Source organism: Trachurus japonicus, chromosome 18 (genome assembly GCF_045865225.1).
Source record: "Trachurus japonicus isolate A0001 chromosome 18, Traja_1.0".
Classification (NCBI taxonomy): Eukaryota; Metazoa; Chordata; class Actinopteri; order Carangiformes; family Carangidae; genus Trachurus; species Trachurus japonicus.
This window is the reverse complement of record NC_140924.1, coordinates 16738574-16750910: the sequence shown is the minus strand read 5'-3', so window position 1 is coordinate 16750910 and position 12337 is coordinate 16738574. Positions and strand designations below refer to the sequence as shown.

At 45.3% G+C, this 12337-nt stretch overlaps 1 protein-coding gene across 1 annotated transcript in view; it reads left to right on the top strand.

Annotated features, from left to right (window-relative positions):
• arhgef40 (Rho guanine nucleotide exchange factor (GEF) 40) overlaps positions 1-12337 on the top strand; it is a 39906-nt gene that overhangs the window by 8607 nt on the left and 18962 nt on the right. Inside the window, exons 2-15 of the mRNA XM_085760257.1 lie at positions 667-756; positions 1586-1693; positions 3780-4065; positions 4520-5672; positions 5954-6189; positions 6273-6464; positions 7312-7429; positions 7940-8033; positions 8157-8243; positions 9116-9232; positions 10025-10123; positions 10287-10438; positions 11398-11536; positions 11686-11805. Coding sequence (XP_085616383.1) covers positions 667-756; positions 1586-1693; positions 3780-4065; positions 4520-5672; positions 5954-6189; positions 6273-6464; positions 7312-7429; positions 7940-8033; positions 8157-8243; positions 9116-9232; positions 10025-10123; positions 10287-10438; positions 11398-11536; positions 11686-11805 — 2991 coding nt within the window. The remainder of the gene's footprint in view (positions 1-666; positions 757-1585; positions 1694-3779; positions 4066-4519; positions 5673-5953; positions 6190-6272; positions 6465-7311; positions 7430-7939; positions 8034-8156; positions 8244-9115; positions 9233-10024; positions 10124-10286; positions 10439-11397; positions 11537-11685; positions 11806-12337) is intronic.

The window sequence follows — 12337 nt, the reverse complement described above, 5'->3', positions numbered from 1 at the left end:
GTTGGAGATGAGGGGTAAAACAAAAAAAAAAGAGAGAGAGAGTGGGTGAGTGGGTTTGGTGGGAGGTGGAGGAGGTGGGAGGTGGTGTTGGGGCTGAGGAAAAAGAGGCAGAGGAGCAGATGGGAGGTTGGAGAGGAAATGTAAAAGGGAGGGAGAGCACAAGAGAGAAGTTGGAAAAGAAAGAAAGAGAGAGAGGGGGGGAGAGGGGAGAAAAAAAGTTGCAGGTTGCCACGGAAACTGTCAGGGCAGAAAAATAAACACTGTACGGTTTGTTGCGTGCTCTGCTCTGTCACCCTCCACCTCACGGACCAGCCAAGTGTTATGATGTGTGTTAATGTGCATACAGCTGTGAATGTATGTATAGTGTGTGTTTGTGTGTGTGTGTGTGTGTGGGAGTGAACATGCTGCAGCGGTTTCTCGACCCTTTTGTTCTGGGGGTTCTTACACTTATGGGTCTTGGAGGAAATGTTTGACACTCCCCAGACCATACAACAGGAAGCTGAAAGTGGAGTATGTGTGTGTATATTTGTCTCAGAAAAAAAAGAAAAAAGCGAGACATGCCGGCTGTTAAACACAAACACAGACATTCAAGTTGATTCAGTGTCCGGTTATGGATTAACCCTTTCTGACCCTCTCTGTGTATGTGTATGTGTGTGTGTGTTACAGGGTTCGGAGGCCATGGAGGACTGTGTGCAGGGGGCGCTCTCGTCGCTCTATCCTCCATTCGAGAGCACGGCACCACCCCTCCTCTCCCAGGTAGACCCCAATAACACACGCCTTCCATCCCAGCTCATGTAAATAAACAGGGGTGGGGAGGGGGAAGAAGAAGAGGAGGAGGAGGAAGAAGAGAAGGAGGGGGGGTTATAAATAATGCAGATTCAATTAAATGATAAGTGGATGTAGGGCGACATGGGGAAGGCGATGCTATGTGCGGATAAACCCCCTCCCCCCCAAATATAAACTGTTGCTATTGGCCAACACAAACAGAATGCATCCAGCTGGTCAGTTAAAGTGAAACCCTCTTCCTCTAACCAGCGGCCCGACATGGCGTACTTCACCGAGAGCTACACACCACTTCTGCTTTTCAGTCATAACATTTATTGTTTAAAAAAAACAAAAAAAAACAGCTGCATTGTGGGAACTCTGAGCGCCAAAGTCATATTTGTTTTTTAAAGTGCTTTTAGCTTAATTTCCCTAAAAGCCAGTAGACTCGCTTATGGGGGATTTGGTAATTGCGTAGTTCCAAGTTGCTGTGTAGCTTCCAATCAAATTTAGTTTTTGTTACTATGGAAATAGCTGCTCGATGACAAGACAAGAATTTTAAAAAAAAATGGATAAATGCAGCAGCCCTGTCATGGTGATTTTCTTGTTTTAATTTCTGATTACATGCCGTCTGGGCTGAGGAAATTCTTCCACTCTTGAGCAATTGAAACTCTTTCAGAGCCCATTGGATACACTCAGCCGAGGCTCCCAGCTCTAGTTTAAAGAAGAAGCTGCTCTTAATTCATTAAAGCTGATGTTTCCGCCCAGTCGGATTCACTTAAGTGTTGTATTTTTTAAATTTTTTTTTAAATTTTATGTCCAGGTCTTCTCGGTCCTGGAGTCGACCTATCAACATGACAGTCTTCGCTACCTGCTGGACTACTTTGTTCCCGCCAAGCACCTCCTGCACAAACTGCAGCAGCACGCCTGTGTGAGTTCCACACTGCAAACACACAACACACCTTGGCCGAGAACACACAACATAGCTGTTGAATCAGAAGCAGGTATAATCTGATTGATAAGACGGTAAGTACATCATGAGGAACCTGTCAGCTGTTAGCTTTTTTTTGGAAGGTGTGCTGCTGGACGGTAAAGGAAGACTCCAAGATAAAGAGAAAGTTCAAGGCGTGCAAAAATGTGACACATGCGTGACCCTTTTACCAGCGACTAACCGCACTGTGGAGGGTCGGCTCGGCTCATACGCTGGAGCCAACCAGAGAAAGTGCTGGTGAAATCTGAGATTCTCCTCAGAGGTAAAGAGGGGGTCTCTGAGCAGACATTAAGATGAATGAAGCGCAGTGAAACCAAGAAATGCACAACAGGGGACTTGTGTCCTCTCGTCACTCCCGGGAACTTTCTACCTCACGAGCAACAGAAAAAATGAGAAACGGAGGTTTATCCTTGAAGTTTCCTTTCCAGGACACACACGCTCACCAAAAGATAAACAATGCACACTGTTTAGCACTAAGCTTTGAGGCCAGGAACTTTCTCATATTACCCTCTACAGTTTTCCTAGACTTGCACACACACACACTCACATGCACAGGCATTGTGAGCAAACTGTGTTTTCATTGTCGCTGAGTGGAGCTGCCTGGGACGGGAGTTGAGACTGTGAGTCATGACAATAATTCCTTCCATATGTGAGTGTGCTGCTGCTGCAAGAGAGAGAGAGAGCGAAAGAAAGAAAGACAGAAAGAGCGAGTAGCAGAGAAAGCAGTGGGAGTTGAGGGAGAGAATGAACATGGCTTTCATTCACTGCGCCCGCATGCACGCGCACGTGTCCGAGGAAAAAAAAAAAAAGAAGAAGAAGAGGAAGGGAAGATGTTGGAAGGTTGTGGATTATAGTGGACTGATTGAGGAATTTAGCAGAAATGGGAGGTCGGGGAGGTGGGAGCAAACACTGGGGTGCATTGAAGGAGAAGTGGGCAGAGGGAGGAGGGCCGGGAGGAGGACATAGAGAGTTACAGAATGTGGGCTGACGCTAAACAGACAAAAAACTTTTTAAGGGACGAAAAAAAGTCACACGTGCCCTATCCAGCCTGAGAGATATCAGAAAGTTGGCTTTCTGGAAAGAGAGAGGAGTGGGGGGAAAAAAAAGAAACAGACAGGAAGGAGGTTTAAAGAGAAGAAATTGAATAAAGGGCAGAGAGGTAGAAAAGGGAAGATGGAGGAGAGGTCGAGTGAGGAATATAATTTGATCACGTCTCGTGAGTCTGAAGGGCACGGAGGGAGGGGGGAGGGGAGCAGCCCCGTGTCAGTCGATTAGATGTGACTGGGAACAGCAGAGAGAGGTTCTGGATGGGTTTTATACCTCAGACAGCGAGAGACGGGATATAAATCTGGCACAGCATTGATTAAGGTGGGAATAGTGTTTGGATTAAGGTGGGGGTTTTTTTCCTAATTAGAAGAGTTGATTAATGGTGCGTGGGATCCCACTCGGGGCCTTCTCTCCTTCACCTGAATTCACAGAGTTCCTGAGTAAACGCTTCTATAATTTGTGGAGGGATTTTCTATCTTTAGAGCCCCGTTGTTCACTGTCTTTTTCCTCACCGATGAAACACTGGACTGTTGTTTTGACAGCGGCCTGGCTTGTTGTGAAGAGCCGGTCGTCTGCATGTTCCCGACTTGACTCACGCTGATGCTCTCTGCAGCTATCTAGAGTCTTCTCGCTCTGTCATGCCAGCTAAGCGTTTTTTGCACCGTGTGAGTCACATGTCTGACATTTGTATGTGGCGCTGGCTTTACGCCCGTGGAGCTTCTGAATAGTGTGGACTGGCGTGGTATTAGTTCTAGAAATTCAGCTCATCTGAGTAGCCAAAGCCTAACACAACCGTGCAGGGAGTTTCCAGTTGGTTCCTGTGGGCTGGGCTTTGTGAGTGGGAGAGAAAGATCATGCATGAGCATCTGGCATCTAGTTTTGAGTGAACTCAAAAGGTGAGATTTCTTAAAGGTTGTGAGTGCACTACTTACCAAGACATGTAACAAACTGTCCTCCTCTGTGTCTCCTCTTGTCTCAGTCTCAGTACCTGGGTTGCCTGTTCCTTCACTCCGGCTGGCCTCTGTGCCTTGGCGAGAAGGTGGTCGTCCAGCTCTCCACCCTGGACTGGAGGCTCCTGCGTAGTAATGACTTCTACCTGCAGGTGGTGCCCTTCTCTACACGCTGTCCCAGACTGGCCCTGAAATGTCTGGCCCCTGGGGGGCGCACTGTTCAGGAAATCTTGGTGCCCGAGTCCCAGCACCCCCTTGTGTTCACCACTGAGTGGCTGCACAGTGTCAACAAAGAACGGGGCCACAAGAGAGAAGGTAAGGAGAGGATGTCCTGTATGAGAAAAAGTGGACAACGACTTCTAAAACAGGTTTAAATTTCTGATAATGAATTATTTGGTATTGTGAATTAGGGGTTAGAATGAGGTTTTTCTCGGGTTTAAGTCAGAATTAGGTTGAGTTAAAAGAAAAACCTCCATTCACATTTGGCAGTGAGTAATGACTGTGAAGAAAACTGCAGTCAGAACAGGGAGAAGGGAAACAGATGTGTGGCGAGAAGAGACCAGTCTATGACTAAGGGATGGCACGTGGAGGGACAAAATAGAGGAAAGAGAAATATGGTTGTCAGCGGGCGGTCAGTGGTGAGAAGAACCCAACAACTAAGCTAAAAAAAAGGCCTCAAAATTTAAATGTTTTTCAACAGAATTGATGTTGGCCTCTTAGTACATATATGAGTTTCACGAAAGCTTTGTACCTTCTCATTCCACCACAGTTGGAGGAGGGCTGGACACCTGCCTGGTCAGCACTTGTGATGGTGTGGTGCGACTCCCGTGGAAGGAGGTTGTCTACCCAAAATTCATCCACGACCCTTCCGAGGAGCTGGGCCTGATGTCCAACCACGAGGGCTCCATATCCAACCGCCTGCCCAGCGAGGGGGGCAGCAGCCTCGGAGGCTGGGGCGGTTCATCCTCTGGAGAGCTGGACTCCTGGTCCTGGGATGAGGAGGAAGACGAAGATTTACGGCCGGATGGTCTGGACTCCGGGTCCGGACTGCCACGGCGAAGACGCAGCGAAGACGGGCTTGGGCGGACGGTGAGGCACCCTCAGCTCGACGGGGACTATGTGGAGCTGTTGGAGCCCAGGGGGGGTCCGGACGGAGGGGTGGACCCAAGGCAAAGGTACCTGGAGATGCATGGGATCTGTAAGACCAAGACGTTGCCCCTGTGCCGGAGAGGTAAAGCCATCAAACTCCGCAAGGGAAAAGCTTGGGGATATGGGAGAATGGAGAGGTCCGGAAGCTTTCGGGCCGTTCTTGGTGCCAGAGGAGACGTTGTGGCCGCTAAGGGTGACCAGTTACCACCCCGGCCTGTACCAGAACCGGCCAGGGGGAGGAGGTCTTATTCCTCTTCTGTCCATGACTCTGATGAGGGAGATAAAACAAGCAGAGACTCTGAGGGCCTTGAAGGCCGCCAGCTTTATTTTGACGGCCCATTCAAAGAGAGGAGGCCGGGCGTGGGCAGGGAGAGAGATAGCAATGGCCTCAAGCAGCCATGCAGAGACGAACACAGAGGTAAAGACTCAGAGAGCGGAGACAGTTCAGTCACAAATGAAATCCACACCTTGACGAACCACAAAGTCGGACACGTTGTAGAGGGCCACTCGGATCACGGGTCTCATTCCGACTCGGTTTTTGAGGATACTGATAAACCACTGAGCGGAGACAGTGATGCCACCACCCCAACATCAGAAGCACCAGAGAGACCTTTCGCTGGAGTTTTGGAAAGTGAAGACGTTACTAACAGCAGGTCTAAAATAAAGAGTTCGTCCAGCCCAAAGCCGGCAGAGGAAAAGGATGACGGAAAGACGGAGGACAGAATGTGTCCCAGAGGGAAGGAAGTCAAAACTGCAGGGTTCAGAGCACCAAGGTAGAGGTTCATTCCTTCTGATACACTAATCTCTTTCATCCTATTTGTTTTCTTCTTTCACACCTCCATACTGAAGTACAGATCCGTAACCTTTCGGGAAGCACTTAGGTGCAACTTCTGTGCACAAGGTATTGATTGTCCTAACACTGACACACATAGAGGCGAGGTGGATGATACCAAAAACACCTCCCGAGCACGTTCTGAGGAACATGATGTACAAACAGAGTCATTATTAACTCTCTGTGCTACCTCATTAAGACCTTCCTGTGCTTTGTCTTTAGGAGGAAAAGGAAGGGAAAGGGGGCCAAAGGGAGGGCTAGGTCTGGCGGTCGTGCACACCAGCGGAAGCCCCAAGGTAAAGCTCCTCAACAAAGTCCCACCACCTGCTCCACCTCAACAAAGCCGCCCATCACAGAGGAGAACAAGTCTGAACCGACAGAACAGGCTGACCAACCTGATGGAGCTCCGACCACGACTGCAGCGAGCACCGAGGACGCGTCGAAAGGAAGCAGCACAGGTCCGGAGAAATCGTAAAAGCTTCTAACAGATCTCAAAATATCACCCTTGAATGTTTTCTCTAACCTTTGTAACTCTCAACAGAGACAGAAGCTGAACCTTTACCGGTCTGTAATGGCCAATCGGGTACATCCTTATTTAACCACTCTAATGAGGAGGCGGGGCCAGGAGAGACTTGTCCTGACCAACTGGCCAATGGTGTCACATCTAAAGAACCTCCCCTGCTCAGAGAGTTGGACACAGAACTTCTCCAGTCAGGGAAACTGCAGTTAACAGGCAAGTTTCTTCCAGACCTTTTGTGTTTCTGATCATACCAGTGAGCAGAGTCATGGCCGTCAGAGGAAGTGGCTCCGTGGCGCAATGGACAGCGCGTTGGACTTCTAGGCATATCAAGAAATTCAAAGGTTGCGGGTTTGACCCACCGGAGTCGCAGTCTGAAGTTCAGAGTTGCTTTGGATTTAATTGGACAAATAAAAGACTCTAAATCAGTGGTTCAAAATTTCAAATTTACAAATTTCTGGCGACCTGTCATTCAAGATGTGCCAGCTCAGATATTTTTATATGCTGCATTTTATTTGATTTATATTTGAGAAAGTGAAAGTAAAGAATACAGTTGTTTAAGACTGTGTGTGGTGTCTTTAACCATAATTTAAAAAATAATAATAATAATTTGTTAAAAAAAAATGTTTATCAGTAATTTTTTATCAATTTCAGGCGACCCCATTTGAATTCCAGGCGACCCCACGTGGGGTCCCGACCCAAAGGTTGAAAAACACTGCTCTATATGTTTGGCTTGAAGCGGTTCACTGAAAAGAATATTGCACCATAGAGCAGTAAAATCTGAAAACCTAAATAAAAAGCACCCTAACCCATCTGATTTTGTCTCAAAATCACCACATCGGGAATCTTCCTCCCTTTAAAAAAGGAGTCTTTTACTTTTTGCCTGTATATCCTTGTTTTTATTGCAAACAGGAACTGCTAAGAGCTCTTTTCAGCGGAACTTTATGCTTTTTATTTGCCCAAAAGTGGAAGACAATAACAAGCCAAATCAATGGATCGGCCTCATGTTCGTCATGGCCCTCCGCACTTAATGCTTATTCTGGCGCTTCTGGTTCCCCCACAGGTACCGTGGACCGGCTGGGGCGTGCTCTGGTTGTCATGGTAACGGACGGATCAGAGGAGGAGGGTTTCAGCGAGGAGGAGATGGCCCGGGTGCTGGCCTGCTACCACAGCATCACTCGGTAATGCTGCCTTCCTCTTCATCCCTCCTCTAATCAGAAAAAGTGATTCAGAGATACATTTCGGTGGTTTATTTTAGTCGTCCCTGTAGGATAGGTCTGCATGTATCATCACAGCATCAAGGCTTTTAAATTTAGCAGACCTTACTGCGCACATTACCCACTTTCAAACCATAAAATCCCTCTTGGCTCTGATTCACCCTCTGTTCATCAAAACCTGTATATCTTAAAATTTAAGATTAGCCTCTCTCCCCTGATGTTGAGTCATTTGTTTCTTGTTAAACCACTTATTTGCAAACTTGTTCAAGCAGAAAGTGCTTCACAATCACATTTGACTTGCTTTTTGCTGATTGTGTCACATACCACATAAGGTGGGGTTAGGAGAGAGTCACGATGGGCATCAATCATCTTCGTTAATTAAATTGCAGGTGTCACAAACTCCTGTTTGTTATAATAACTACTGCTCCTGTTTTAATCCCACACCCATCTCCTCTCTCCATCCGCCCTCATCAGGCCTGCAGCCAAAGAAAAAGGTCTCACGGTGTTAATGGACAGCAGACGCTCTCCGCCCTCCACTCTCTGCCTCTCTGCGCTTAAAGCCTTCCAGGTGAGAAAAAAACAAAACAAAAACAAAAACATGTGCTAAATGTTTACCCCTGTGCTTTAATTATCCTGCAGATGTGATCAAGTAGCTCAAACACATGTGCTTGCGTGTGTGTGTGTGTGCCAGGTGCTGGTTCCTGGCGGTCTTGGATCTGTTCTGGTTTTGGTGGAGGAGCAGCAGGAGTCCCTTTCTCATAATCTAGAAGGAGCAGAGGTGACCTCATACAAGTCACATGTTTACAATTGAACAGACCAACACACGCACGGAGTGAAACTTTGAACATTTATTTTTGGTTTAGCTTTTTTTTCTTTTTAAATCTGTTGTCAAGCCTAAATCAATAAAACCCACATTAAACTTTTCAAAGCATATCAAAACCACTCTGATAAAGTGTGAGAGAAAACATTAGCAAAAGTAACTATTCATATATGAAATGCACATGCGCTCAAGAGGAAATTTGATTTGTTTAATGTCGCCTGTTAAAACCTGATGAGTATCAGATGCTCATGCACTTTCACTTTGTGCATGAAATCTAAAATAAGCCTGATTTGGCTCATCAAGAGTTTGCAAATAGCTCCAATTTTATTTTTACCAGCAATTCAGCTCATTGCTTTGCATTTAGCAGTGAAGATGTGTCTCTCTCACACACACTAACACACACATGAGAAAAACCATCCCACCATGTGGTTTGTATTTGAACCTGGCAGCGTTAAAACCTCGCATGTCAAAGGGAAATCCCACCCAAAAGATGTTAACACTGTTAGAAAAAAAAATTCCTCCGCCTATTTTGTTGTTTGGTGGCAACTCTTTTTGCTTCCTCAGCCTTTTCTGTTCAAGAAACTAAAAACAATATGTAAGACTCTCAGTAGAAAGGAGGAAGTGTCTCTCTGTAGCCATGAGTGCAAATATTATCAGCTATATTAAGTCTATTATAAACATAGACACGGGCTCATGTTAAAGCAGATAAGAGTCTATATTCTCAAGGCTACAGCACAATCTCCTCATATCTTGTTTTTTTTTGCCTAATTTTCTATTATCTCTACTTATTTTTTTCCCCCATTGTGTAATTTCCTGTCTGTAATTTCCAGATCCACACGGTGCGAGGGACAGGGGTCCTGCAGCAGTACGTAGACAAGCAGCAGCTGCCCATAGACATGGATGGAGACTTCACCCACTGTCACTCAGACTGGCTGGCCTTCAGACTAGTGAGCGTCTACTGTTTCATCTTCCCCCATTCCCATCGTAAATTTCTACACCCCATATAGTTATTTTTGTTCATTTTCATGGTGGAGATTTACTCACTTCAAGTCTCGGGGAAACTGAGCAGCAGGAAACGATCACCGGAGGCGTTTAAGATCGGCCGATAGCCGCGCTTTTGCTAAATTAACCAGATTTATTTTATTTGCGTGAATCACGTCCAAGCCAATCCCTCATCTCACAGCGTAGTTGTTGCAGCCTGAGACCTGCATGAACACGTAACTTACAAGTGGGGTGTTAAATCTAAAATATCAGAGCTGGAGAATTTAGACCAGTGTGAGGCTGTGTGTGAAAATCTGCCATCTGTTTCATTTCTCTGTTTTAGTTCTTGTTATTTTAGGGAGGGTGGGAGGAAGGAGGAGACCGCACTGTGTTCATGTATATACAGTATATATTTAAAAAAAAAAACCTGATGTTTGACCAGTTTACTTCAAACATTACATTAAAAGTGAACTTAGAGTGTGAGAAAGCAAATTTTTGAGAGGAAGGAGCGCTTGACTGGAGGGGGGTGTCAGCGTCTCGGTGATTTTAGAGATTGATACTGAGGAAGGAAGAAAAAAAAGAAATTTAAAGACTCTTAATGGGTTTTCCCAGACAGTTTATGTTGCTTTATCCAAACAGATTAGACTATTTTCCTGTCCCCTGTACTTTCTGTGACCTCTCTGTGTCTGCTTTGATTGAATACTTAGGACACTAATCTTAAATCATTAATTTCACTTCTACTTTTTTGTCCCTTTCAGAGCCTGGAGAGTCTGACTGAGCGTTGTGAGAGCGCCCTCTCACTGCTGGGAGAAGCACTGCAGTCTATGGACACCGAGCCCATGCCAGACAACATCAAGGTCCTCTACTGTTTTTTTGTGTGTTTTTTTGTTTTTACACTGATGTGATGAGTCAAAATGTGATGTGTCTCGTTTGTGGAAGCAAAGTGCAAACTTCTTTTTGACACTTGTTGCCACACAACGGCCTCTATGGAAACATAATAACTATGTTGGTGTTCTTCAGGCGGTACCTCTGAGCATCGACAAACACAGGCAGCTCATGGCGAGCGTCCTGGCCGACCAACGCTTAACTGAGCTGCAGCAAAGGGGCGGGGCCTGGCTGGCGGGGTTGAACAATAGTGTGTCGGGGCTAGCGCAAAAATCTCCAGACTGCAGGTAACAGAATACATTTTTATACAATACAAAGAATATTATTATTATTACCACTAAAGTAACTTTATTTATACTTATATATATATATATATATATGATATATTATTATACTTTAAGTATGACACTGTAAATTACTACATCCAGTGAATGCATCTCCACGTAATGAACTCATCAATGTAATGAAAAGAAGTGGAAGAAGTTGTGTGATAATTTTCAGAACTCTACAATCATTATTTATAGCAGCTTGGTTAATCATAGGGTTTTTCTTTTTTTGTTCTGATGCTAATGAGACTGCAGACTGCTTGGATGTACATTACACACAGGCCGATTGAAGTCGGACTATTTTAGATATGATGAAGCCATGACGAACAGAACAACAAGTAATTAGGCAAATATGCCGAAAACCGCCGTGCACAAGCAGCGTGGTCTCCAGGGGGCAGGGGAGGGATGTGCAGGTCCTCTCTCTCTCTGCGCACAAAAGCCTTTTGTGTTTGATTGAAGGATTATTTTGTCAAGATGGAGCTATAGGTTAAAAATATTCCTCATCATGAAAACAAAGTTGTTTGTTTTTAGCCAGAAAAAAAAAAGGAAAGCAAAAAAGATGAACATCAAACAGAGGACAGAGCGATGTAGCTTGTTTGTTTGCGCCCGACTGCAGCTTAAAGATGATCTGAAGACTGATGTATTTGTAGCTGTTCCTCTCCAGTAATGAGTTTTGGCTCAGTCTGTACAAGAATGAGGCCAAAGACAAGCACAGGCTCAGTGCTGATTTGATTCCTTTAGCCTGACAGTTGGTCTACAGGAGTTTTTGTTTTTTTCCATAATCACATCTTTCCTAGCAGTGATCTGTCTGACATCTTGAATTTAAAAAATAAATCAAACAAAAAGGAACATTTCTCCCTCGTTCTTCGGTGACAGCCTGGTAAATTCTGGCTTTCTTTTGTTTTGTTTCGTAATGTCAGGGCCGCTCTCGCCGCGACCTCCAAACTCTACGACAGCGTGGATGACGCCCTCCATAAGCTTGTCCGAGAGTCCAACCAGAGAGGTCGCGACCTGGAAGCTCTGGGACGACTGGCGGGGCTGGTGCACAGACTGGAAAAGGTGAGGAGTGAGGAGGGAAAGAGATGATCACATGACCTTATATATTTAAATTTCTATTTCTTGCTTCATATATACTCCCTTAACCTCGTGACTCGGTGTGTCTGCCGTGTACTCACCCTCCTCTCTCCCTCTGTGGCTTTATTTCACAGTGTGATAAGGAGATTGAGCAAGTCCAGTCACAGCTGGATGATTACAAGGACCCTCCTCTGTCCCTCAGCAGACTCTCCCTCAAGCAACAGAAGTTCAAGACCTTCAGGGAAACAGCAAATGTGAGTGGCCTATGTGTCACTCGTTTCTCGCAAGAGTAGGCTATCAGTTAAAAACTCCCAGAATTGACTAGGCTACTGTATCATGACAAAATTAGTAGGCTATAATGTTTATGTTGTGTTTAGTTAAGATCAAGAACAATCAAGACATGGAGACCAGTTGACTCCTTGGTCATGTTAAATCAACTAAAAATAACTTTTAACTGATGCAAAAGTCTCTCATTTCTGTTGATGTCTCTGTGTGACCTACAACAGCAAATGAGGCCATGGGTGGAAAGATAAGCTATTTCTTAATATTGTAACTCGATACCTTCGGGAGGCAGTGGTTGGGTCAGTCCACCGGACAAAACGATTTATGGCACTTCATGGCACTTTATGCAGTATCATGCTGGCAAAACACTACCACTTCTGTCCACAGGGGTCGCCAAAATCAACACAAGATGAAAGTTTTAAAAAGCAAAACCTTTAAAATAGCAAAAAACCTATGCCATCAGAATAAGAATTTTAAAGATTATATAATTTCATGAAACTTGCA